At 43.9% G+C, this 27,568-nt stretch overlaps 1 protein-coding gene across 1 annotated transcript in view; it reads left to right on the top strand.

Moving 5' to 3' along the window:
* Positions 1-27,568, top strand: part of arsb (arylsulfatase B) — a 95,094-nt gene that overhangs the window by 55,882 nt on the left and 11,644 nt on the right. The window contains exons 5-6 of the mRNA XM_080189341.1: positions 3,421-3,664; positions 17,324-17,394. Of these exons, the coding sequence (XP_080045467.1) occupies positions 3,421-3,664; positions 17,324-17,394 (315 nt within the window). The remainder of the gene's footprint in view (positions 1-3,420; positions 3,665-17,323; positions 17,395-27,568) is intronic.

Here is a 27,568-nt window from a genome sequence, read left to right as displayed (position 1 = left end):
ACTGGGATCTCCTCACAAATTGGACTGTGAAATCTCGGCCTTTACTGATTTATGGAGGACATGTCTCCTGATCATCTGATGCCATAATTTTAATGGAAGAACACTGTCTCCTGACACTTGGGTGGGTGGGGGAAAGGAATGGAGCAACTGCAGTTTTCTTTTAGGTTTCTATGCTAGATATTCTGCTTGGGTTGAGTATCAGTGGATCACATCATCACTGAGCCAGTGCCTCTTTATCTGCCCAGTGCCCAGATAAGTAAACAACACTCAAACATCTGAGAATAAACAGAATGTATTGTGACACTGCAAGATCTTTTCATCTTTGGTAAGCAGCAGAATGTGATCAGAATGTTTATCAGGTGATAAACAAAGTCATTGAATGTGGACAAAACAATATTTGGAATAAAGAGTATATTTGTAGTAATTACAAACATAATTCTCTTCCTGTCAAAAACAGCAAAGGTTCTGCGCCTGTGCTAGACCCTGAAACAAAATAAAGTAAAAGTAAAGTTTATTTATTAGTCACAAGCAAGTCTTACATTAACACTGCAATGAAGTTACTGTGAAATTCTCCTAGCTGCCACACTCCAGCGCCCGTTTGGGTCAGTGCACCTGGCCAGCATGTCTTTCTGACTGTGGAAGGAAACCAGAGCACCCAAAGGAAACCCATGCAGACATGGGGAGAAAGTGCAAACTCCATACAGACAGTGACCCAAGCTGGGAATCAAACCTGGGTCCCTGGCGCTGTGAGGCAGCAGTGTTAACCACTATGCCACCATGCTGCCCGTAGCCTTAAACCATGCTCTCTCACATACATACCAAAATGTTGTCTTGGAGTCTCTGAATAGTTAGTCTGCTAACTCCACTGGCTCCAAACCCCTCTTCCCGCAACTAAGCATAGATGTAGCAAAAATTCTTGAGGAGAAATGCTGGAATAAAGGACATTAAAACCACATAATTGTCTGACTCAGCTGCCAATGCGAACAAAATCCTTTGACATCCCAAGGGGATCATTTTAATCAAGAGTTTGAATTGAATGAAACGACTAGACCCATTAATCCTTTCTCAATATTTAAATCAATCTACTGCCACAGAACGTCCACTTTCTCCAGTCAGCTTTGCGTGACTGTCATTTTGGAAGAAATAACAGCAAAGCCCCGCACTCAATAAATATTAACATGTTAAATACTTTGTGCTCGGCAGGTATGAACTCTGGTCACATATTAATGCATGTGGCTTACCAGACCATAATTACCCTTTCTGCATCTTGAAATCAGCTAACCACTTGCACCCATGTGCACTGTGACCAGCGAGTAAGAAAGCAATAAGTAATCTGTTACAGGTGAAGATGCTGCGTTTGTGAGTTGCGTCCTCAATGCTTTGACAGTAACATACTGTTAATGTGCTCACTCACACCAGCTTTAACACTCACATGGCAAACTGATTTTCTTTTCTTCGTTCCTGGGACATGGGCATCGCTGGCTGGCCAGCATTTATTGCCCGCCCCTAGTTGTCCTTGAACTGAGTGGCTTGCTAGGCCATTTCAAAAGGCAGTTGAGAGTCAGCCACATTGCTGTGGCTGTGCATGGTCATCAGTAGATGCTTAATTCCAGTTTTTTTTTAATTGAATTAAAATTCCACCAGCTGCCGTGGCGGGATTCGAACCTGAGTCCCCAGAATGTTAGCTGAGTTTCTGGATTAATAGTCTAGACCATTGCCTCCCTAATGGTTAACAGTGGACTGTAATAGAAGTGTGCAGTCTAGTGAGAGAGCTTAGCACACTTACAAAAAAGTGCTATTGCTCAATGGGTATGTGTAGTGTGGTTTTTAGCTCTTGGGCAGAGGATTCCACGCTTGGTTGCTCTTCTTTCCAGAGTCAGTTAAATTTGACCCTAACAACAGTAGATGTATTGTAATTAGGCTCTGTCCCAAGCTACCAAAGAGGACAAAAGCAACCGGGGTGCCCACTTCTGACTGTTACTGCAGGATGTATTGGCATGGATGTATACATTAGTTTGAAGGCAGAAGAAGCCCATGCCTCTTTTGCAGTTGGTTGGAAAAGCATGTGGATGAGATTTAGGCTCATGCATAGGAACATAGCGCTTTGCAATTCATCCTGACTTTAACTTTACATTTATTATTTTATTCATTTACAGGATGTGAGGGCTGCTTTATTACCCATCCCGCAAATTTGAATTAATTATGTTTTAGAGAGGGCCATAAAGAAGAGAGAGACGCACGAGAGACACCGAAGTTTAGGAAGGGCATTCCGGAGTTTAGGGCCTAGGTCCCTGAAGGCCAAACGTAGAGTGAACTGATTGGGTCAAATGCAGGGTAAGGTTGCATTAGCCTAACAGCAGCAAGTGAGGGAAATGGAGTCTGTGACAAGGGAATGGAGTTTGCAGCAGAGGCAAAGTGCAATGTCTTTGGACCCTCGGTGTTGAAATCAAGGGAATTGTGAGTTAATCAAGACTGAATGCTGAATAAGCAGCCAGAGGACACAGGAAATGGAAGGATACAGAGAGGCAGTGGTGAGCGTTCAGATGTAATGTTAAACTGTGACCCTGTCTTTAAAGTTTATTCCAGAGTGTCGCAATTAAGCTTACATTAACACTACAATGAAGTTACTGTGAAAATCCCCTAGTCACCACACTCCGGCATCTGTTCAGGGACACTGAGGGAGAATTTAGCATGGCCAGTGCATCTAACCAGAACGTCTTTCGGACCGTGGGAGGAAACCGGAGGAAACCCACACAGATATGGGGAGAACGTGCAAACTTCGCACAGACAGTGACCCAAGCCGGGAATCAAACCCTAGTCCCTGGTTCAGTGAGGCAGCAGTGCTGACCACTGTGCTACTGCGCCACCCTATCAGGTGGATGTTAAAGATGCAACGGTGCTGAAGAGGAGCAGGAAGTCCCTCCATTGTGGTGGACAACATTCTTCTCCCAGCCAACATCACCAAGAAACAGATTACTTGGTCAATCCTTCCATTTGCTTTTTGTGGAATCTGACTGGTCGCCAAGGGGATATGGCACTTGCCTACACAACAGTGACAACATTTGAAAAGCAGTCATTGCATGCAGAGTGGTTTGGGATATGCCAAGAATGTGTTAGGCATTTGAGGCAGACTTGCAATGTGATAAATTATTTGGATTATCCGATAATTCAAATTCAACAGTGTAAATAATAGAATGGAAATTGAACGCAGCAAACCTTTTGAATCAGCAGCAGTTGAATTCAAGAACTTTGAATTTAGAATAAACATTTAGACAAGTCCTTCTGTTTCTTTCCTATGTGTTTTCTTCTTTAATTCTGTGCTATTGTGGTTTTGCACAGTACAATGTTTACAAAGGGAAAGGCTTAACTTGCAGAGGACATCTCCAGGACTTCAGTGTGTTTTTTCTGTTCCCTTTTCAGACAATGGAGGTCAGACCTTGGGAGGTGGCAGTAACTGGCCCCTGCGAGGAAGGAAGTGGACGCTGTGGGAAGGAGGTATCCGCGGGGTGGCTTTTGTCGCGAGCCCCCTGCTGAAGCAGAAGGGCAGAGTTAATCGAGAGCTCATTCACATCTCTGATTGGCTCCCTACCTTAGTATCTTTGGCCAAAGGATCAACTAATGGCACCAAACCACTGGATGGCTTCAATGTGTGGAAAACTATCAGGTAATGTGTATCCAGGATTGCAGAATGGAAAATATTCCAGACTGTTTTGAGAGAGTAAGATTTGTCGAAGATCACTCTGTACCTCACTGTTTGTACTGAAGTTTCAAACTTTCCACCTTATAGCCACAACCATCCTTTGATTTGATTTATTATTGTCACATGTATTAACATAGTGAAAAATATTGTTTCTTGCGTGTTATACAGAAAAAACATACCATTCATAGAGAAGGAAACAACAGAGTGCAGAATGTAGTGTTACAGTGATAGCTAGGGTGTAGGGAAAGGTCAACTTAATGCAAGGTAAGTCCATTCAAAAGCCTGACAGCAGTAGGGAAGAAACTGTTCTTGAGTCAATTGGTACGTGACTTCAGACTGGTGTACACAGACTTTTGTATCCTTATACAGCTTCAAGTAAGGCTTCCAAACTGTCAGCTGTAATCTGAGCTTCACAGTTCTGGTCTTATTGATTTTAGGTTAGAATTCCAATAATCTCTGGCCTATATCAATTCAAAACACTTAACTTGATGTTGACTTTGGCTCAGTGATATTCTGAATCAGAAAATTATGGGTTCCAAACTTCACTGTGGCTGTAGTATTGGGATGGCATAGAAATATAGAAGACAGCAGCAGGAAGAGACCTTTTGGTTCTTCGAGTCTGCTCCACTATTCATTTTGATCATGACTGATGAAATGGCATGATAACACATTTAGTAGCATTGCTGCCTCCCAGCACCAGGGGCCCAGGTTCGATTCCCAGCTTGGGTCATTTCTGTGTTGAGTTTGCACGTTCTCCTTGTGCCGGCGTGGGTTTCCTCCAGGTGCTCCAGTTTCCCCCCTCAGTCCAAAAATGTGCAGGTTAGATGGATTTGCCATGGTAAATGCATGGGTTTACAGGGAAGGGAGGGCCTGGATGGGATGATGTTTCAGAGTGTTTGTGCAGACTCAATGGTCCAAATGGCTTCTTTCCATACTGTAGAGATTCGATGATCCTAAGCTTCGATTGGTGAGTTCTGCGTGGTCACAGGTGCCCGTGAACAGCCTACTTCTGCTCCTATTCTTATATTCTCACATTTATCCCCCAATTAATAAGACTCAGACAGAAGACCTGGCATTGTTGTTTATGGAACATTTCTGTTGGATCAAAATTTCAGCCCATAGAATCATAGAGTCCCTGTGGTGCAGAAAGAGGCCATTTGGTCCATCGAGGTTTGCTAGTGCTGTTGGAGGGGATGGTTTTGAAACTAATTTGGCAGATGAAGGTATAGTAGGGGTGATGCACAGCTAAATATAGAAGAAGAACTGAGTGAGACAGGAATGTAAAAGCAGAAGGGAATATGACAAGGCTGGGTGGCATTTATTTTAATGCAATGAGCCTTATCGGTAAGGCTGATGAACTGAGAGCGTTGATTAACATACGGGAGTACGATATCATTGCTATCACAGAGACATGGTTGAAGAAGGGGAAGGACTGGCAGCTCAATATCCCAGGGTATAGAATCTTTAGGCGTGACTCACAGTGCCAGGGACTCGGCTTCAATTCCGGCCTTGGGTGACTGTCCATGTGGAGTTTGCACATTTGCCGTTTGTCTGCATGGGTTTCTTCAGGTGCTCTGGTTTCCTCCCACAGTCCACAGGTTAGGTTGATTGGCCATGCTAAATTGACACTTAGTGCCAGGGGGACTAGCAGGGTAAATAAGTGGGGTTACAGGAATAACGTCTGGATGGGTTTGTTGTTGGTACAGACTCGATGGGTTGAATGGCCTCCTTCTTCACTGTAGGGATTCTATCTCTCTATGAGATGTGGTGGGATGTAAAAGAGGAGGTGATGTCGCAACCAAAACAGAAAATGCCGGAAAATCTCAGCAGTTCTGGCAGCATCTGTAAGGAGAGAAAAGAGCTGGCGTTTGGAGTCCAGGTGACCCTTTGTCAAAGCTAAAAGGCATAGAAAGTGGGAGATATTAATACTGCAGGGTGAGGGAATGAAAGGTGAGTTATAGCTGCAGAAACCAGGGTAAAGGGCTGCTATTGGCAGTCGATAGAGAGAAAAAAAGAGTGTGAATGGCCATATGGCAGAGAAGCTGAAATCAGAGGGTGAACTGTGACAGATGAATTTGTGGGGGGAAAGGGGGAGGGAATGAGTAGGAGAGAAGTAAAATTAGAAAAGATGGGGGAAGGGAAAGCAAAGGGGAGCAAAGGTAAGGAAAGGGAGGATCAAGTAGGGAAAAGAGTGGGGGAGGAAGAAAAATGAACAAAGACAATAAACCAGAGAACAGTAAAAATAAATAAAATGGAAACAAAAGTTGAGATGGGGTAGAGTTAATCATCTGAAGTTGTTGAATTCTATTTGAGACTGGAAAGTTGTGAAGTGCCTTGCCAGAAGATGAGGTGCTGTTCCTCCAGTTTGCGCTGAGCTTCACTGGAACGTTGCAGCAAGCCAAGGACAGATGTGTGGGCGTGGGAGCAGGATCGTGTGTTAAAATGGCAAGCAACCGGAAGGTCAGGGTCCTGATTGCACACAGACTGAAGGCGCTACTTTTGATCTCCCTGATATATAGGAGACCACATTGGGAGAAGTGAATGCAATACACCAAATTGAAAGAGGTGCAAGTGAAATGCTGCTTAACCTGGAATGGATTATTAGGATGCTACTGGGACTTGATGGATTGAGTTATAAGGAGAGGCTGAATAGACTGGAACTTTGTTCTCTGGAGCGTAGGAGGCTGAGGGGTGACCTTATAGAGGTCTGTAAAATAATGAGGGGCATAGACAAGGTAGATAGTCAATATCTTTTCCCAAAGGTAGGGGAGTCTAAAACTAGAGGGCATAGGTTTAAGGTGAGAGGGGAGAGATACAAAAGTGTCCAGAGGGGCAATTTTTTAGAGGGTGGTGAACATAAGAACATAAGAACATAAGAAATAGGAGCAGGAGTAGGCCATCTAGCCTTTCGAGCCTGCCCCGCCATTCAATAAGATCATGGCTGATCTGTCGTGGCTCAGTTCCACTTTCCCGCCCTCTCCCCATAACCCTTAATCCCCTCTCTTATCAAGAACCCATCAACCCGCTTCTTAAAAATATTTAGCGAGGCAGCCTCCACCACTTCAACGGGCAGAGAATTCCAGAGATTCACCACCCTTTGAGTGAAGAAGTTCCTCCTCAACTCCGTTCTAAACCGCCTCCCCTTTATCTTGAGGCTGTGCCCCCTAGTCCTACTGTCTTTTTTGAGCGGGAAGAGTCTCTCCACCTCTATCCTATCCATCCCATTCATCATCTTATACGTCTCAATGAGATCTCCCCTCATTCTTCTAAACTCTAACGAGTACAAGCCTAGTTTATTCAGCCTCTCCTCATAGCTCAATCCCCTCAACTCTGGTATCAGCCTAGTAAACCTCCTCTGCACTCCCTCCAGGGCCAAAATATCCTTGCGCAGGTGCGGCGCCCAAAACTGCGCACAGTACTCCAGCTGCGGCCTCACCAATGCCCTATACAGCTGCAGCAAGACCTCCCTACTTTTATATTCAATCCCCCTCGCTATGAAGGCCAGCATCCCATTCGCCTTCCTGACCACCTGCTGCACCTGCAAGCTGGGTTTTTGCGACTCATGCACAAGGACCCCGAGGTCCCGCTGCACCGTCGCCTGCTGCAGTTTTTCGCCACGTAAGTAATAGTTCTTCCTACCAAAGTGGACCACCTCACACTTGCCAACATTAAATTCCATTTGCCATTTCCTGGCCCATTTGCCCAGCCTATCTAGATCCTTCTGCAGACTCTCCACACCCTCCGCACAATTTGCCTTTCCCCCAATCTTGGTGTCATCAGCAAATTTCGACACCCTGCACTCGGTTCCCTCCTCCAGATCATCTATATAAATGGTAAATAGCTGAGGCCCCAGCACCGACCCCTGGGAGTGTCTGGAACAAGCTGCCAGAGGTAGTAGTAGAGGCAGATACAATTTTATCTTTTAAAAAGCATTTAGATAGTTACATGGGTATGATGGATATAGAGGGATATGGGCCAAATGCAGGCAATTGGGATTAGCTTAAGAGCGTAAAAAAAATAAGGGCAGCATGGACAAGTTGGGCCAAAGGGGCCTGTTTCCATGCTGTAAACCTTTATGACTAAGTGTTTTGGACCTTGGATGATAAGCATGGAAGAGGTAAAGGGACAGGTGTTACACCTTCTGCAATTGCATGGGAAGATGCCATGAGTGACGGGAGAGGTGTTGGGTATAATGGAGGAGTGGACTAGATTATCTGGGAGGGAACCGTCTCTGCAGAATGCTGATAGAGGAGTGAAGGGAAGATGTGTTTGGTGGTGTTGCAATACTGATCAAAAAGTCAATTACTCCAGACAGGGGGGATAATATCTTAGCAAGCTCCTCAAATGATACCATGTGGATGGAAATTAAAAACTTACAGGGGACAAGCACTTTGCTGGGAGTGTACTATAGACCCCAGTCAGAAAGGGAGAGAAAGAAGAGCTGATGTGTAGGTTAATCTCAGAGAAGTGTAAAAACAAGAGGGTAATAATGGTAGGGGATTTCAACTTCCCCAATATTAATTGGGATAGGCAAAGTGTGAAAGGCTTAGAGAGATGAAATTCTTAAAATGCTTCCAAGAGAGCTTTTTGAGCCAGCACGTAAAACGTCTTACAAGAGAGGGGCGATTGACCTAATTTTAGGGCAGGTTGTAGAAGTGTCAGTGGGGGAGAATTTTGGTGATAGTGACCATAATTCAGTAAGATTTGAGGTAGTTATGGAAAAGGACAAGGATGGACTGGAAATAAATGCTTTGAACTGGGAAAAGGTCTGAGGAAAAGACAGGATCTGGCCAAAGTGGACTGGGAGCAGCTACTTGCAGGAAAAGCTACATCACAGCGGTGGAAGTCGTTCAAAAAGGAAATAGAGTACAAAGCCATCATATTCCTGTAAAGATGAAGGGTGGGACCAAAATGTCCAGATGTCCAGACCCTGGATGTCAAGGGGAATACAGGATTGGATAAGCTCACACCAGAATTATAGGAGGTGAGATAACTTGATCTTGGGTTTGGACATAGCTCGGCACAACATTGAGGGCCTATGCTGTACTGTTCTATGTCCTGTGAAATAAAGGAAGGCTTATGGCAGATACAGGAGACTGAAACAGCAGATGTCCGACTGATGTATAGAAAGTGCAGTGGGGTACTTAAAGAAATTGAGAGCGAAGAGGAGGGATGAAGGAAGTTCCCAAGGTGTTTTAAAAGTATGTTAAGGGTGAGAGGATAACCAGTGGAAGAGTAAGGTCCATTCGTCACCAAAGTGCCAATCTGTGTGGTGCAGAAAGACATATGTGAGTCATTTGCATATGTGTTCACTAAGGAGAAGGACGATGAAGGTAGAGAAAGCAAGGAGGGAGATTGTGACATAATTAAACAGAGTAACATTAGGATGTGGTATTAGCAGACTTAAAAGTGGATTAATCTCCAGGCCCAGATGAGGTGTGTTGTGCTTGCCGCGCAGTGTGTTTTAACCCTTGTACAGTGGACAAAGAACTGCGAGTCAACTTCTTGTTAGTACAGTAGTATTTATTCACACACACAATTAATGTTAATCAACCACACAATCAGTAAAAGTTATCTTGCAGAATATTAAAGTTCAAGTCTGATTCTAGACCTTGATTAACTTCTATGTGATTGGCAAGTATCCAGGCAGATATTGGCCTTTATCTGCAGTCTCTTGACTATCACCAATCAATCGATCAGGGTTTGATCACCCTGATCGATAGAATCCAATCAGGTGCTGCCACACTGATCTCCTGGGTATGTACCCAGCGACCGTACCTGTAGGTGCTGGAGGCAAGTGGGTCACGTACCTCACTCCCAAATAAGGGGTTAAGGTGCCACTTTGTCTAGTAAACAAGAATGTTTGCCCAGAGACTGTCCATTGTCTTCTGGATGGCCTATTTCCTGTGTATTCTGTAGTCTGGAGCTGCAACTGTTTCTCTCTGTCCAATATTCATTTTGGGCTTCAGCCTGTCTGTTTCTGCATTTGGCTAACTGTCCCAGCGTGCTTTGTAGATCACTGTCTTAGGTGGCCTGTTTGGCCTCAAGCGTATCCTAGGCTGCTGTATGAGGCAAGAGAAGAGATTGCAGGGGATTCTGATAATTTTCAACTCCTCTCTGGCCACAGGAGAGATGCCAGAGGACAGGAGGAAGACTAATGTGGTACCATTATTCAGGAAGGGAAGTTGGGGAAAAAACTATTAATTATAGGCCAGTGAGTCTGACATCAGTAATAGGGAAATTATTGGAAAAATTCTGAGGGACAGAATTAGTCTTTGCTATGAGAGGCAAGGCTTTGTCAAAGGGAGATCATGTCTTACAAATGTGATTGAATGTTTTGCGGAGGTGACTAGATGTGTTGATGAGGGCAGTGCAGTTGATGTAGTCTACAATAAGGCTTTTGACAAAAAGCATGGGAGGTTGTCAAGAAGGTAAGGACCCATGGGATCCAGGACAATTTGACAAATTGGATCCAGAATTGGCTCAGTAGCAGGAGGTAGAGGGTAATAGAGTCAAAGAGGTTTACAGCCTAGAAACAGGCCCTTCAGCCTAACTTGTCCATGCCACCCTTTCTTTTTTAAAACCCCTAAGCTAATCCCAGTTGCGTGCATTTGGCCCATATCCCTCTATGTCCATTCTACCCATGTAACTATCTAAGTGCTTTTTAAAAGATAAAATTGTACCCACCTCTACTACTACCTCTAGCAGCTTGTTCCAGACACTCTCCACCCTCTGTGTGAAAAAATTGTCCCTCTAGACGCTTTTGTATCTCTCCCCTCTCACCTTAAACCTATGTCCTCTAGTTTTAGAACTCTTATTCTTGGGAAAAGAGATCTGTGCCTCTCATTATCTTATAGACCTCTATGAGATCGCCCCTCAGCTTCCTACACTCCAGAGGAAAAAAAGTCCCAGTCTATCCAGCCTCTCCTTATAACTCAATCCATCAAGTCCTGGCAGCACTCTAGTAAATTTTTTCTGCACTCTTTCTAGTTTAGTAATATCCTTTCTGCAATAGGGTGACCAAAATTGCGCACAATATTCCAAGTGTGGCCTTACCAATGTCTTATACAACTTCAACAAGACGTTCCAACTCCTGTATTCAATGTTGTGACCGATGAAACCAAGCATGCCGAATGCTGCCTTCACCACTCTATCCACCTGTGACTGCACTTTCAAGGAGCTATGAACATGTACCACTAGGTCTCTTTGTTCTGTAACTCTCCCCAACGCCCTACCATTAACTGAGTAAGGCCTGCCCTGGTTCAACCTACCAAAATGCATCACCTCGCATTTGTCTAAGTTAAACTCCACCTGCCATTCATCAGCTCACTGGCCCAATTGATCAAGATCCTGTTGCAATTGGAGATAACTTTCTTCACTGTCCATTATGGTACCAATGTTAGTGTCATCTGCAAACTTATTAACCATGTCTGCTATATTCTCATCCAAATCATTAATACAAGTTGACAAATAACAGTGGACCCAGCAGTGATTCCCTAAGACACACCACTGGTCACAGGCCTCCAGTTTGAAAAACAATTCTTTCCAACCACTCTCTGACTTCTGTCATGAAGCCAATTTTGTATCCATTTTGATATCTTACCCTGGATTCAGGTGAGATTTAATCTTATGCATCAACCTACCATGCGGTACCCTGTCAAATGCCTTGCTAAAGTCCATGTAAACAATATCAACTGCACTGCCCTCCTCTACCTTGTTGGTTACCCTTTCAAAATACTCAACCAAATTTGTGAGACACGATTTTCCACTCACAAAGTCATGCTGACTGTCCCTAATCAGTTCTTACGTCACTAAATGCCTGTAGATCCTGTCTCTCAAAATACCTTCCAACACTTTACCCACCACAGACGTGAGGCTCACTGGCCTATAGTTCCCAGGCTTTCCCATGCAGCCCTTTTTAAACAAAAGCACAACATTTGTCACTCTCCAATCTTCAGGTAATGATGAGATCTTGTATCCAGTGGTGTACTGCAGGGTTTGATGCTTGGTCCCTTGCTGTTTGTCGTGTACATTAATGAAGTAGATGGGAATATGGGGTGGTTTGAGCAGTAAGTTCACAGATGACACACAAAATGGTGGTGTATATAGTGAGGAAGAAAGATAAGTAAAAGACATTTTGCCTTACTTGAGGGGTCAGTAACCAGGGGACATAGATTTAGGGTAATTGGCAGAAGATTTGAGGAAAGACCTTTACACCCAGAGGGTGGTGGGAACCTGGAACTCGTTGCCTGAAAGGGCAGTAAAGGTGGGAACCTTCACAACATCTAGGAAGCATTTAGATGAGCACTTGAAACACCATAGCATACAAGACACAAGTAACAGTTCAGTATTCTCAATGAACATGCTTCATGAGGAATATAAACTCATTGGAAAACCGAACCTTAACTGGAGAAATTAGAGACGCTTACAATGCTGTCAAACCAGTAGCAAACCTGAGGATGAGGAGGGTGTAAAAATCAGCAGAGGGTATAAAGAGAGAGGAGATAGAATTCTGAGAGTGTGCTTGCAAATGTAAAAACTGATTGCAATAAATGTTATGAGTATTTAAAAGAAGGAAGAGATTAACAAGGGTAAACATGGGTCTCTTCCAGAGACAGGAGAAATTATAACAAGGAATAAGGAAATGCCATAGACATTAAACAAATATTTTACGTCTGTTTTCAGAGTAGAAGAAACAAAGAACATATGGAAACTGTGGGGATCCAAGGGTCTAATGAGCCTGAAGAACTTGATAAAAGAAAAAAATGTACTGGAGAAATTAATGGGAGTAAAACTCAATCTGATGGCCTACTTCCTAAAAATAGGTGTCTACAGATGTAATGGATGCATTGTTTTTATATTTCTAGAATTTCTTGGATCCTAGAATGATTCCATGAATTGGAAAGTAAAATCCTTAGAATCTCTACAGTGCAGACGATGGCCATTCAGCCCATCAAGCCTGCACAACAACAATCCCACCCAGGACCTATCCCTGTAACCCCATGTATTTACCCTGATACCCTGACACTAAGGGATAATTTAAGATGGTCAATCAACCTAACCTGCACATCTTTGGACTGTGTAAGGAAACCAGGAGCTGAGGCAGGACTGTTAAACAGCCCACCTTAGCACCTGGGATTAATTAATGCTTCTGAAGCTTTTTAACACACCCTCTTGTTGCTATGGGGACCATTTGTTTTTTTTATACAGATTGTATGGGGTTGAATGGGCATGGAAGAGCCATAGATTGTCATGGAGAATATAAGGGGTAATGGGTGGGTGCAAGGGCTTGGCTTGTCATGGATCGTATAAAAAGGAGAACACTGCAAACTCCAGACAGTTGCCCAAGCCAGAATCGAACCAGGGTCCTGGGAGCTGTGAGGCAGCACTGTTAACCATTCAGCTAGGAAGCATTGTGCATGTAGGAGAGCATTACAAGGAGTGTGAGGGGGAGCAGGAAACAGACAGATTTATTTTATCTCCTCTTAAGGACTAATTTCTGGGTTTTGGTGGGAGTCAAGGAGATTCCTTGGAGCAGTGAAGATGGGACCCTATTCTGTGGTTTCCAATTTTCAACAGTGCCATTTAAGGATGTAGATTTTCCAGGCCTGGCCAGCTTCATTGTGGGGATAGGCATGTTCCAGCCCTTCTGAATTTTAATGGAGTTGAGCCAGGTTTTCAGAGAGATGTGGATCACAGTGTCTTAAAGGTGTTATAAACCTTAGGGTGGGATTTTCTGGTCCTGCCCACTTTCATGCTCATTCACATTGGCTCTCAGCCAAGGATACATAATGAAGCGTGGCTGGGAGGCCAGGTATTCATTAGTGTTAAAATAGCTAAGCCCTAGGGAATACATTGTTTGATTGACAGCGCTGGCTCTCTGATCTCTTTTGTCAATTTCACAATGTTATTTACACAAGGAAAAGGTTTTCAATTGCTTGCAGTTTTTGCTGCTGATACTTAAAGGATAATTTTGAGGTTCTAGTGAAAGCAATTGTTAAGGATTAATTAATACTTCTAAAGCTTTTTAACACACCCTCTCGTCACTGTGGGGACCATTTGGTTCTATACAAATTATGTGGTGGTTGAATGGGCATGGAAGAGCCACAGATTGTAATGGAGAATATAAGGGGCAGTGGAGCAGGGAGTGGTGGGTGCAGGGGCTTGGCTTGTCGTCGTAAAAGGCCCATGGGAGATGGGGAGGGGGAGGCATGAGGCAATGTGCATGGGGGTGGATGTGGGGGATGCGAGGGCAACACTGTTTTCATTATAACTGGGACCAAGTTCTAAAAACTAGCGCAGGCCTGTTAAACAGCCCACCTTAGCACCCAGCAATCCCAGAACACTCTCCAGCACTGACAGGCACAACCCCTTTTATCACCCGCCCACCCCGGAATGAAAATATCGCTGTTGCTGCCATTTTCTCCCTAGCCGGACACTTCGAGCCAAGAAATTTCCTGACTACTGCCACCGCCTCCGTTTCTCTGAAAAGCCTCCCAAAAAATTCTAAGTGTCGAACTTGTGTAAAAATTGGTGTGTACTGTTTTGGTCTCCTTATCTAAAGAAGGATACTCTCGCTCTATAGGGATTGCAGAGGAGGTTTACCAGACTGATTACTGGGATGGCAGGACCGATGTATGAGGAGAGATTGAGTGAGTGAGCGAGTTAGGATTATATTCACTGGAGTTTAGAAGAATGAAAGGGAATCTTGTAGAAATCTCAAATTCTAACAGGAGTAGGTAGGATAGATGTAGGGAAGATGTTCCTGATTGTGGTGGAGTCCAGACCAGGGGTCATAGTCTGAGGATACGGGGCAAATGTTTTAGGATTGAGATGTGATGAGTGGTGAGCTTGTTGAATTCACCACCACTAGAAGGCAGTTGAGGCCAGACTATTGTATGGTTTCAAGCAGTTAGATATAGCCCTTGGATCTACAGGGGATCGAAGGATATGGGGGAAGGCGGGATCAGGCTAATGAGTTGGATGATTAGCCATGATCAGTACAATGGCAGAGCAAGCTCAAAGGGCTGAATGGCCTCTCCTGTTTTCTATAATTTGATGTTCATTGAATTCCCTTTTACATTTCTTGGTGACTGTCTTATATTAATGATTTCTGATTTTGCTCTTTTCCCCCAAGTGGAAATGTTCCCTCTGTACCTACTCTATCAAATTTTTTCATACATTTGAAGACCTCTATAATATCATCCTTCAGCCTGGAGAGAATAGAGACCCAATCTGTCGATCCTTTTCCTGATGTGTGAAACCACACATTTGTGATATCATCCTTATTAATCTCTGAATCGAAACGTTCACTAATAAAATGTTATAGCCGACAGATGCAAGGGAATGTTCTAAGTGGGACAGTGGGTCAGCGCATTAATGGCTTGCTTTGTTATCTATTAACTCAGTGACTCTTGTCACAAAATGAGATTTTGAATTGGTGTGCGAAAAGTGTTCCCCTGAGCAACTAAGTTTGGCAGTGTTGTAGGGATGTGTGAATTAACCTGGTTACAGTGGCATTCACTGTTGTTGCTGTAAGTGACCAGCCAACTGAACAATGCTGGGTTTGTCTCTAAGCGCGGTTGGCGTGTGTGAGGGAGGGAGCTCCCTTTTTTGCTGAGGGAGGCTTTTAGCATCTGTTGATTTGTGATGGAAGTTATTTTCTTTTTTAGTGATTGGTCGCATTCTACATTATTGCAGCAATCCTGGTTATGAATTTGGAATATAGAACTTAGCTTTGCAGAGGATTTGGTTATGCTGGACATACTTTGTCAATGACTTTTTTGGTGTTTAAATGCCTTCCAATTTTAATCTCTGATCCCATTTTGAAGCAATTTGTTGGGAGCGAGTTACTTTATTGAAGGCAGTTCTGTAGTTTTGAGATGCCAACTTGCAAATGAGGTACTAAACTGGGACTCCGCTTGCAATAGGTCGCGTCTCACAATTTGGAAGAAGGGCAGAGGGGTTCACCGCCCTGTCCTGACCAACACTGACTACAACCCCGTCCTGACCAACACCTGAGACTACAACCAACATCATCAAACTCATTATCTGCTCGTAATCACATTGTGAAATCTTGATTTATTGCAGCCTATTTGCAAAAAGCTAGTATTAAATAGTGACTATGCTTCAAAAGTACTTGACTGCGAAACACATTGGGAAGACCTGTGCTTATGAAAAGCACTACATAAATGCAAATCTGGTGTGTGAAAGCTAGGACACAAATGCAGATTTATCCTTTGCTATGATAGGCATGCTTGAAGATCCCTCCTTCAGCCCTCCATGACCCCCATTTCACTGAATCCCCGATTTCCATGCTAACTCTGTGGGAAGCCACTTGGTGCAAGTGTGAGAAAATTGGAAGGACTTTCACCCCCTGCACCATCCTTTGTGAGAGACAGTTGTGTACCTCTTAGGTTTCAGTTTGAAGCAGAGTTCTGGAGCAAATCAACCAATGGCCCCGTTGAATTGAGGGCTGCTGTGTGGCCAAGGACATTCAAAGTTGAGATAAATAGAGGGCAGGGGGATGGTGGAATTAGAAGGTCCCAACTTTCTAACGTTGCCATGAGCCATAGCTCTGTACTTCCCCTCTTTTTCACTCCCATTCCTAAACTGAGAGCAACCAGAAGATTACATTCCACTTGAGCCTGGCTAATAGCTCTGGAAATGCAGTAATCTAATTATCAATCGTACGCACGGAATGGGTCTCAGTGCTGTAGCTAGTGCGACAGGCACATAGAACTCAATTAAGGACAAGATATGACCATGAAAAGACATCTTGAACCTCCTGTTATCTACACCAGTGACCTTCCGCGATGTGGAGGTGATGCAAAGGATCATTTTAAAATTGTATGCAAGTGTACTTACTTTTTATGGTAGCGAGGCTGATATTGGAGATGAGGGGGTTAGCCTACGAGGAGAGATTGAATGGACTGGGTCTGTACTCGTTGGAGTTTAGAAGGCTGAGGGGGGGATCTTGTAGAGAGATATAAGATAATGAAGGGGCTAGATAGGGTAGAGGTGGACAGATTCTTCCTGCTTAGAAAGGATAGCAGAACTAGAGGGCACAGCCTCAAGATAAGGTGGGGGGGTTGCAGTTTAGATCAGAGTTGAGGAGGAACTTCTTCAGTCAAAGGGTGGTGAGTCTCTGGAATTCTCTGCCCGTTGAAGTGGTGGAGCCTGCCTCGCTGAATATATTCAAGTCACGGGTAGATAGGTTTTTGATCGGCAAGGGAATTAAGGGTTATGGGGAGAAAGCGGGAAAGTGGAACTGATCCACTTCAGATCAGCCATGATCTTATTGAACGGCGGGGCAGGCTCGAAGGGCTAGATGGCCTCCTCCTACTCCTATTTCTTATGTTCTTATGTTCTTAAGTATTGGGTGCCACTATTTTCTAAATAATCTTATACAAATATCTGGTTAGGGCCAGGGACCAGATTTGTTTAAATCAGTTCCTTATTAATGAGAGTTTATTGCTCAAATAAATATCGCTCCTCCCTTCCCTCGATCCCTTAAATTGGGAATGAACAACTTGAAAGGCTAATGCATTTTGAGGTGTTAGCCTGCGTGACATTCTTGTCCAGAAAGTTTTGAAAAGTAAACCTCCCTTATCTCTCTTTCAGTGAAGGACGTCCCTCACCCAGAATTGAACTGCTTCACAACATCGATCCACTGTTCTTTGATAATACTCCATGTAAGTGTAACCTTCTGATGGTATTTACTGGCGCTTGCTATCAGTCACTGCACATTGTTCTTAAGTGACCCAAATCAACTACTTCAACCTCTGTAACATTATCCAGCTTTGTCTCCATTCACCTGCTGAAACTCTCATCCACGCTCCTGGAGCTGACTATTCCAATGTACTCCTGGATGGTTCCAAAACCCTGCCAGTGCCTTAACTCGAGCCAAGTCTCATTCACCTATCACTTTCATGCTCGCTGACATTGGCTCTCAGTCAAGTAATGCCTTGATTTTAAAACTCTCGTCCATGTTTTCAAATCCCTCCATGGCTTTGCCAATCCTGATCTCCAAAATCTTCTCCAGCCTCGCAAACCTCTGAGATATCTACGCCCATCTAGTTCCAGTCTTTTGAGCATCCCCGATTTTAATCGCTCCATCATTACTGGCTGCATCTTCAGTTGCCCAGGTCCCAAGCTCTGGAATTCCCTCTGCACATCTCTCTACTTCTGTATCTTGCTTTCCTCCTGTCTCTTTGACCTAGTTTTTGGCCATTTGGTGTAATATTGCCGTACGTGGCTCGGTGCCATATTTATTTTATAAAGCTCCTGTGAAATGTTTTGGGGTTTTTTTTCTGGGCTGAAAGTTGCTGTTTGTTTTTCATCCACTTCCATAGTGCGACAAATGGTCGGATAGCTACCGGCGAAATATGAACATTCAAAGTAGGTAAATTATCATTTGCACAGCCCAGGAAAGGGCATACATGTACATCTCTCCATTTCAAACATTCCCATCAGTTTTCCCAATCCATCATTTGCCCAGGAAAGCATGTGGGCAAATGCAAATGCCTCTTATTTCCTTCCCCGACACATTTCTATACCAACCCATATCCCTGTGGACATCAGTTTTAAAGTTTATTTATTAGGGTCACAAGTAGGCTTATATTAACGCTGCAATGAAGTTACTGTGAAAATCCCCCGAGTTGCCACACTCCAGCACCTGTTCGGGTACGCTGAGGGAGAATTTGGCATGGCCAATGCACCTAACCAGCACACCTTTGGGAGGAAACCCACACAAACACAGGGAGAATGTGCAGACTCCACACAGATAGTGACCAAAGCTGGGAATCGAACCGGGGTCCCTGGCACTGAGAAGCAGCCGTGCTAACCACTGTGCCACCATGTTGCCCACAGGTTGCCGTCAGAGATTTTCTATCTCTGTTGCTCCTTCACATTCCACATATACATACCTCACCCTGACCCCTATGCAGAGAGGCACATTCCAATATTAAATATGCCAGTTTGGAAGGTATTAAACAGGAATGCTCAATTTAATTGAAATCTACTGGGACGCGGAGATCCAATTGGCTCATCTTGGATATTGCAATGCAAACTAGCTGAATACCAATCCTGGACTTTGCATACTGTTTCTATCATTATTGCCTCTATTTATATCTTGTTTGGCCTAGGATTGCCTTATTATGCCTTGCAGGCATGCCTGAACATCAAGAGCCAAACCAAGTTAATGAGATCACTTCAATGAATAGCAGTACCTAAAACATTGACATATTTTGTAGCAGGAGTAATGATACCACTTTAACTTGTGTGAACAGTGAATACGGTTTACCAACAGTTAGTACAGTGCTTGAACACTACTGAGAAGGGAGACGCTTGCCTAAGCTCTTTGCCTTGCTGTCATCAGGACAAATGCAAGGATGCCAAACTTCAAACGACCATCAATATGGGTTTCATGTTGTGGTCTTGCTGAATGAAGGAAGAGGTACTGAAACAGTGTGCAGCCAGCAGCCTGGGTTCAGTGGAGGACCAGGGCCATTCGGATTTGCCCACAGCACAGGATATTTTTCATATCCCTTCTCAATGCATGAAGTCCCAAATAGCATCTGTAAAAAAACTGTGCTCAGGCCTATTTTCTCTTTAGAAAGAAATACATACAAAAGAATTTCTATTCCTATCATACCAGAGCAGAAAATGGTGCAGATTGGTTGGCAAGTCCACTCTGGCCAGGGCATTGTTTTGGAGAAAGGAATAGGAAATGAGATGTTCTCCAAGGCTGCTACTTTTAGACCTGATAAGTGCCTCGTCTACTTCAAATTGCCCTGGAAAGGCAAAGAATCCTAAAGATTTCCACAACAGATGTTTCATGCCGCTACCATGCTTTGGCAATATGAGTGGTACTTTCCACTGATAAACATTCTGTCCACTGTGCAGTTGTGAAAAACCCATGTATGGGTTTCAGTGCCAGTGCGATGGCTGTACATCCCAATGATTGGCTGATCAAATCAAACAGCATGTTCCTCGAGTTGTTTGTAAGAGGCAGAGTGCAGACGATGCTGAAACAAAAACAAAACATCCACTGTTAGGTGTGATTCCATGATTGGGCAGCTCTTGTTGAATAATTGGTGTGTTAACCCTAACACCTGATTTATGATAACTAGTCGAGCTCTTAACATGGCTCATTCACACGTGGTAGAAGTGACGTACATTCATATGTAGGGAGCCGTTCCCTGCCAACAAAACGAAAAATTCAGTCCTTGCACCTTATCAAAAATTATCTGGGATCTTGGGAAGCCGATAGTTCCCTGTTACTTTCTCCATGGCCATACCTCAGCCAGTCAGTCGACCTACCAATTGATCAGCACTCTTTTTCCTCCTGGAGTATAAATTGTATAAATCTAAATAAATAATTAGAGCACATTAGATTGAGAGTAATATACTGGGATGGATTGAGAATTGGTTAATAAAATAAACACAGAGTAGGAATAAATGGGTCATTCTCAGGTTGGTAGGCTGTGATTAATGGGGTATTGGAAGAATCAGTACTTTGGGCTCCAGTTATTCACGACCTATATCAATTGATATCGGGACCAAATATAATATTTCCAGGTCCATTGATGACAGTAGAATAGGTGGGAATGTGAACTCTGATGAGGATGTCCCAATTGAGCTCATTAAGTGACCAGTAAGGGTCCTTGCAGACTCTGGGGGCTGTTTGCAGTCCCCGTCATATCCACTGCAGCATCTGGTACGGCTGGGATTAGAGCGTATCCAGACAATCAAATTTGCCAGCAGCTCTTTGTGGCGGGTCTCCCTCTTGACTGAGGGAAGGAAGTCCCATCCCCAGTCACTGAACACAGGGAAATACAGTGAGTGTATCCAGACCACAGGACTGCAGCTGTTCAAGAAGGCAGCTTCCCACCACCTTGTCAAGGGTAATTAGGGATGGGCAATAAATGTTGGCCTAGCCACATCCCATAAATATATATTTTAAAAATGGCTCCAAGGCAGGCAGTATTGGTGGTGTTGCATTCACCACCGACTCCTTGGACGGTAAGCAGGTAAACACCGCCATCTTAAAAATCCTGGCCACAGGGTATTGATGCATGGGTTTTTTCAGATGGCTGGAAGGTTAATAAGGAAGTTTCCCAGGGATCAGTGTTGGGACCCCAGGGATCAGTGTTGGGACGCTGCTCTTCCTGCTGTCTGTTAATGATCTGGAGAAGATGTTGATATACAGGTCACAATTTCAAAAGTTGCTGCTGACACAAAAGTTGGAAGCATTATGAACGTGGAGGTGGATATTGTAGTATTCTCTGGACTGAGAGAACAAGTGGGGATGAAATTTAATGCAGCGCTGTGCAAGGTAATTCATTTTGGTGGGAAGAATACAAGAAAACAATACAAAATAATGGGAACAATTGTAAAGGGGGTGCTGGAGCATTGAGACAAGGGTATACATGTGCATAAGTCATTGACTGTGATGGGACAGGTTAAGTATGGTTAATAAAGCATACAACTGTGCTGTAACCATTCTCTGATTCTTCAGCATTAGTGATGTAGAAAGCTCTGGTCTACCTTGGGAACTGGAATAGTGACTTGTTATGGCAGCTGTAAGCTGTCTAGATAGCAAGCAGATGCTTCTACTTGCATAGCTGAAGACAATCTCTCTCTCAGCTGAGATAGAGCATTGGTTTGATTTGATCCCTAGTCTGTATTGACTTAACACTTAGGTAACAGTAGGGGTGCAGTGACTATCTGCAGCAGTAGCTATTGTTGGAAATTACATGTGAGTAGACATCAGTGACATGGATGAGCTCTCCTCAACATTGTTAAATAGCCTAACACAAGTCGGAGCTATTGGGAGTCAGGAAGGGCACAGAGTGGAAAACTCATCTACATGCAGGATATTTTACCTTACTTTCCCCTTCATGGGAAAATACTATCTTCCGTTAAAGGCAGCCCATGTTCAGTACGGTTTTGTGCTAATCTGATTTCCATTTATCTGGGCCAGATCCATTCTTGCCCCATTGAAGTTGGCTTTCCCCAGTGAATTATCCTTACTCTGGATTGCTTCTTGTCTTTTTTCATAGATCAGTTAAAGACAGCAAGCCTTCGGCAATAGTTACCTCTATTCCTTCCACCCTTGGAATCCTTTAAGTACTTTCTGGTTTATTCATTCTGCACTTTCTTGCCCCAATTTAGTGTTTTCTCTTAGGGTCACAAGTCAAAGGATGGTTAGACAGAGCTTCCACAGTAAACAGGCCAAGGAATTCAAACCATCGCATGAAGTATGCAGGAAGGTCAGCCTGAAGTGCTCAACTGCCTTCATTCTCTGTACAGCTGAGGCAAACATCAATACAATCAAATGAGATTGAATGCAAATGGATTGATGGTCTCTTATTCTGCCACACTGGCTCAATTTTTAAACAGATCCTTGCTTCCTGCATACAAAAGGGTGTGCGGTGTGTGTACGTGCGTGCGGGTATCAGTGTGTGCGTGTGCATGTATCAGTGTGTGTGTACACTTTTATAATATGGAACTGATTTGAAATGATTTCTTGGGCAATTAACAGTTAGTGAAATGATAACTATTCCAGCCAGAATGGGGATGATTGGGTCTTTCCCCCCATAAGTAGCTGCTTTATGTGACTAGTTTTGATTTTATTCACGTAATCAGTGTTGCACTTTTCTGGAGAGATCAGCTTGCTTCTTTTGGAGGATGTAATCACTTTGCTCATGAGTTCTATTCACTACAGTTTGCAGGCACTCTCTGGGTTGACTGTGTAGACAGCTCTTTGTTTGCTAATAAATTGACTTTGTTTGCTGTAACACAGACTGTTTACTGTGCATCCTACTTTACAACCAACTCGTTGGCTGACAGAGTGGTGTCAGTGGACACCCTGGCTGGGATCAGGTGCACTGTCAGACCCGCCTGTCTCAGGAAGTGAAAAAGTGCAAGGGGGAGTTTTTTTTTGATATTGTTAAAACAACAGAACGAGGAGCGCTGAGGCATCAGCCTCAGAGTTCAAAGAACAGTACAGCACAGGAACAGGCCCTTCTGCCCTCCAAGCCTGCACCGATCAAGTTTACCTATCTAAACCAACTGCTTATCTCCCTCTAGTCCCCGTTTGTTCATATGCCTATCAAGATGAGGTTTAAATGTAGCTGATGTAACTGCCTCAACCACCTCATTTGGCAGTGCATTCCAGGCCCCCACCACCCTCTGTGTAAAAAAAAACTTCTTGTCAACTTCTTTCTGAAATATTGAATCAAGGGCTGCTGAATATTGCCTGCAAAATCACAGGAATTTGTGGTGCTTACAACAGTTCGGAGGTAGTCATGCGCTTTCCGTTAAAGAGGGAAGGTTAAAAATAGATTTTAGAATACAAATTATAACTGCAATACAGAAACAGAGGCATGGAATAGTAAACTACAGAGACTTGTGCATTTATTAAGCCAGTGTAGAATTAATGGGGGTTACTTCTGTGCTCCAAATAGTAGCATTTCATGGTGGAAACGGTTTAAAAAATGTCCTCTTTTGCCACACATTGGCGCTTGCCAGTCACATCTTTTATCAATCGCAGTTTATTGACCCTCAGAGGGGATCCGATCGAGGTAAACAAAATACTGAGGAGGATTGAGAAAGTAAACATTGATCAAATGTTCCCCCTTACTGGGGCAATCTCGAACAAGAGGTCACAGGTACGGGTTGAGAGGTGATAGATTTAAAACTCAGATGAGGAGGAACTACTTCTCACTGAGGGTGGTGAACTTGTGGAACTCACTGCCTCGTAGCACAGTGGAGTCAGAATCGTTAAATGGTTTAAAGGAGGAGATAGATATATTTCTGATTTTAAAAATGGTTTAAAGCGATATGGGGAACAGGTAGGGAGGTGGATTTGAGACCAGGAAGGTATCAGCCATGATCTGATTGAATAGTAGAGCAGGCTCAAAGAGCTGAATTCTCTTCTGCTCCAAGTTCCTATCAGGTGAGGAACAACTATTACCTGCACCAACCTTTCCCCTCCTCTCCCCCTTTCCACATCCCTCACACAACCACTTGTATTTGTCTATTTAATGTTCGGTACAGCACTGAATTGCATCAGAGACAGAAGATAAAATCAAAATATTGCAGATGCTGGAATCTGAATCAACAACAGAAAATGCTGGAAAATCTCAGCAGGTCTGACAGCATCTATGGGGAAAGAATATCGATTGGACTTTACCTTGGTGTTGTGAGACTTCTTACTGTGTCTACCCCAGCCCAATGCCGGCAACTCCACATCGAGAGAGGATAAAGCAAATGTTTCAAGTCTGGATGATCTTTTGACAGCTCTGATGTTTCCAGACTTGAAATGTTGGCTCTATTCTCTCTACAGATGCTGAGATATTCCAGCATTTTCTGTCTTAGAGCCAGAAGGAGAGAGCTTTCAGCTGGAGAGGAGGGGGTGGTGGGGGTTTCACTGACTCTGCATATTAATTGGAGCTGATTGCATGCGTTCCAGCAAGTTCAGTATTCGGTGCATCACACAGGGTGGGATCTAAGGTGGAAATTCCCACCCAAAGTCGATGGACGCATGGCCGCCTCTCCGAATTTTCTGAGCCAGCCTCAGTGGATGTGGGTCTGGAAGACCCCAGCCACAGCCTGGTGTGCAGTAAAGGTGCCAACTTCAGGGAACGTGACCCCTCGTTCGCCTTCAGCCAAAAGCTTAGAATTTTCAGCACCTTTACAATAATTGAGTAAGAGATTTGCATTATGTGAATATTTTAACTGTTTAAATCAATAAACGTAGCTTAAAAATCTACAAATTTGTCTAGTGATTGTGAGAACTCAAGATCTAGCAAGAATCCATTGCAGAGAAGATTGGTTTTCAATCTAATTTGCCTGGAACGGAGGATATTTAAGACCTGGCAGCAGTTTCCTTTTCTAAAGAAAAAGGACCCCCAGGTTCACTTCAGTACGGCCCTCAAACTTTTGGTTAGGATCTGTAAATTACTGAGAAGTATGTGAACTAAAAGAGTGCAGTTCTCCTAAGTAGTGAATTAATTGGCCACTTAAGGGCCTCAAGTGGCCCACAGGTGAACAGGCCTGCTCTTTGTGGGTAAAATCTCAGCAGAGGTGGGTAGGTGACAATTGTACACCTCCCTGTATGCCAGCTCCCTCCCCCCCCCCCCCCCCCCCCCCCCCAATCTCCTGAGGGGCGGGGGTCAAATTCCAACCATTGAGAGTGATAGATTGGGTTAAGGGATATGAAACAGCAGTAACGTGGAGTTGAGGTTCATCAGCCACAATTGAATGGTTGAGCAGGCGAAAGGGGGTGTGTGGCCTACTGCTGTCCCTTTTTCTTAGGGGCTACCGATTGCAAATCGGAATATTAACCATTTTGCTTTCCAGCTGAGGGGTTATTTTAAGCTCAGAAAATTTTCTGTACCAATTTTTTTTTTAAATGCTGAGGTTTGCTTTGTTTAATCCAAAATTACTGCGGTTACAGAAATGATTCTGTACGTTTCTGTGGCAATACTTCACGTGATTTGGGTTGCATTTTTCCAGATGTTATTGGAACTTGTATATTGTACTTAAACAATCCAGTACTGAAAAGGGGTAGGGAGGAAAAGAACAAGGCTCACAGTGCCAGGGACCTGGGTTCAATTCAGGCCTTGGGGGATTATCTGTGTGGAGCTTGTACGTTCAAAGTTTTAAAGTTTATTTATAAATAATCACAAGTAGGCTTACATTAACACTGCAATGAAGTTACTATAAAAAATCACCCAGTCGCCACTCTCCGATGCCTGTTCGGGTACACTGAGGGAGAATTTACCATGGCCAATACACCTAACCAGCACATCTTTTGAACCGGGGGATGAAACCAGAGCACCCAGAGGAAACCATGCAGACACAGCGAGAACGTGTAGACTCTGAATCGAACCTGAGTCCCCAGTGAGGCTGCAGTGCTAATCGCTGTTCTCCGTGCTGCCCCACTGTGCTATTCTCCCTGTGCCTGTGTGTGCTACCTCCAGGTGTTCCACTTTCTTCCCGCAATCTAAAGATGTGTAGGTTAGGTGGATTGGCCATGAAAAATGCATGGGGTTACGGATATGGGGGTGGATTGGGCCTTGGGTAGGCTGCATTTTCGGAGGAATGGTGCAGACTTAATGGGTCGAATGACCTCTGCTGTACTGTAGGGATTCTAAATACTGAAGAAGAGTGGGGAAAAAATACAAATTTCTTATTAAATGCCTGATCACATCTTTGAGGCACCCTGATGTGCTTCTATTCAATAAATTACTTTCAAAGTCTCATCTTTGTATTATGAGGAGATTTATGGATTAGGCAGACTGATAGTCGTGTAGCTGAAACGTAACATTTTACACTCCACTAAGATGTTGGTTGTTTTGCTGTTAATTCTTGTTGTTACACATCAACACATCCTTAACACTATAGAAGAATGTGTAAATTGCATTTAAGGCAGAATTTAGGAATGTAAGATTTCAGAGTAGACAATGATGAATGTAATGGGCAGCACTGTAGCACAGTGGTTAGCACTGCTACCTCTCAATGCCAGGGACCTGGGTTCGATTCCCGGCCTGGGTCACTGTCTGTGCGTTCTCCCCGTGTCTGCGTGGGTTTCTTCTGGATGCTCTGGTTTCCTCTGGAGAAAGACAGGCTAGTTAGCTGCATTGGCCATGCTAAATTCTCTGTGTACCTGAACAGGTGCCAGTGTGTGGTGACTAGGGGATTGTCACAGTAACTTCATTGCAGTGTTAATGTAAGCCTACTTGAGATGCTAATAAATAAACTTTAACTTCAGCTGCAAAATACAAATTACAATATTGTGTAAACTTCTGTAGAATACACTATTTTTTTGTTTAAAAATGTTTTTTGCAGATGTTCAGGCAATAAGGCTGAACTGCTAAATCGATCATTTTTTAAAAAGAAACCTTTTCTGTACACTCCATCTTTATTGACCACAAACCCACCATAGAAAAGATGCCAAGGACAGCAACCCATTGACCGGAATTAGTACTGTCATTGTGTAACCTATCAGTGGAACAAGCAAGTGACGGTTAATGTATTTGTAATGATCGCTCCTTCCGCCCTCCCATACTCTGCTGTTTTTCTTGGCAAGTAACCTATGGCTCCAGCTGAGTTTGAAGTTTATTGCCAGGCTGTTTTAGATCATTAAACTTTACACTGATGGAATGCTACTGTGCTGTACGACGCCACCCTGCCAATTTATTTCCAAAACTAGTATGGTGTCCCGGCCTCATTGCGAGGCTTGTGGCAGGACTGCTGAGGTGCTGCGTGACTTCCTCACTCTTAAGGCAACACAAGGCGATGTGTTTCAGCCAGACGTCCGTTGATTGACTCCTCTCCTTATTACTCAAGATTGTGTACCAGCGGCAGAACTTTACGAATGCTTCCTGCCCTTGGGACTGTCTCCTAGTGTCTCCTAACAGCGTTCTTTATGTGGAAGTGTTCAGCTGCAGAATTAACCATTGCTTTCTGTCCCAGGGTTGTTGGAACAAGTGCTTGTTGAAGAAAATGTATATTGTGCCTTTGCTACCTGTGTGCCGTTTTCCCCTCACATCCCCTGTGTCCCAGCAACTGCCTTCCACCTTGTTACGGGTTTCATAGAATCATAGAGTGCAGAAGAGGCCCTTTGGCCCATCGCACCAACACATTAGAAACATCTGAACTTCTGCCTAATCCCATTTGCCAGCACTTGGCCTAGAGCCCTGAATGTGATGTGCCAAGTGCTCATCCAGATAAAGGATATGAGGCAACCCATGTCTACCACCCTCCCAGGCAGTGCATTCCAGACCGTCACCACCCTTTGGGTAAAAGAGCTTTTCCTCACATCCCCACCTCCCCCCTCTAAAGCCTCCGTCCCTC

This window comes from Carcharhinus amblyrhynchos, chromosome 5 (genome assembly GCF_965287045.1).
Source record: "Carcharhinus amblyrhynchos chromosome 5, sCarAmb.v2.hapA, whole genome shotgun sequence".
NCBI classification, from domain to species: Eukaryota; Metazoa; Chordata; class Chondrichthyes; order Carcharhiniformes; family Carcharhinidae; genus Carcharhinus; species Carcharhinus amblyrhynchos.
This window is presented reverse-complemented; position numbering and strand designations above follow the sequence as displayed.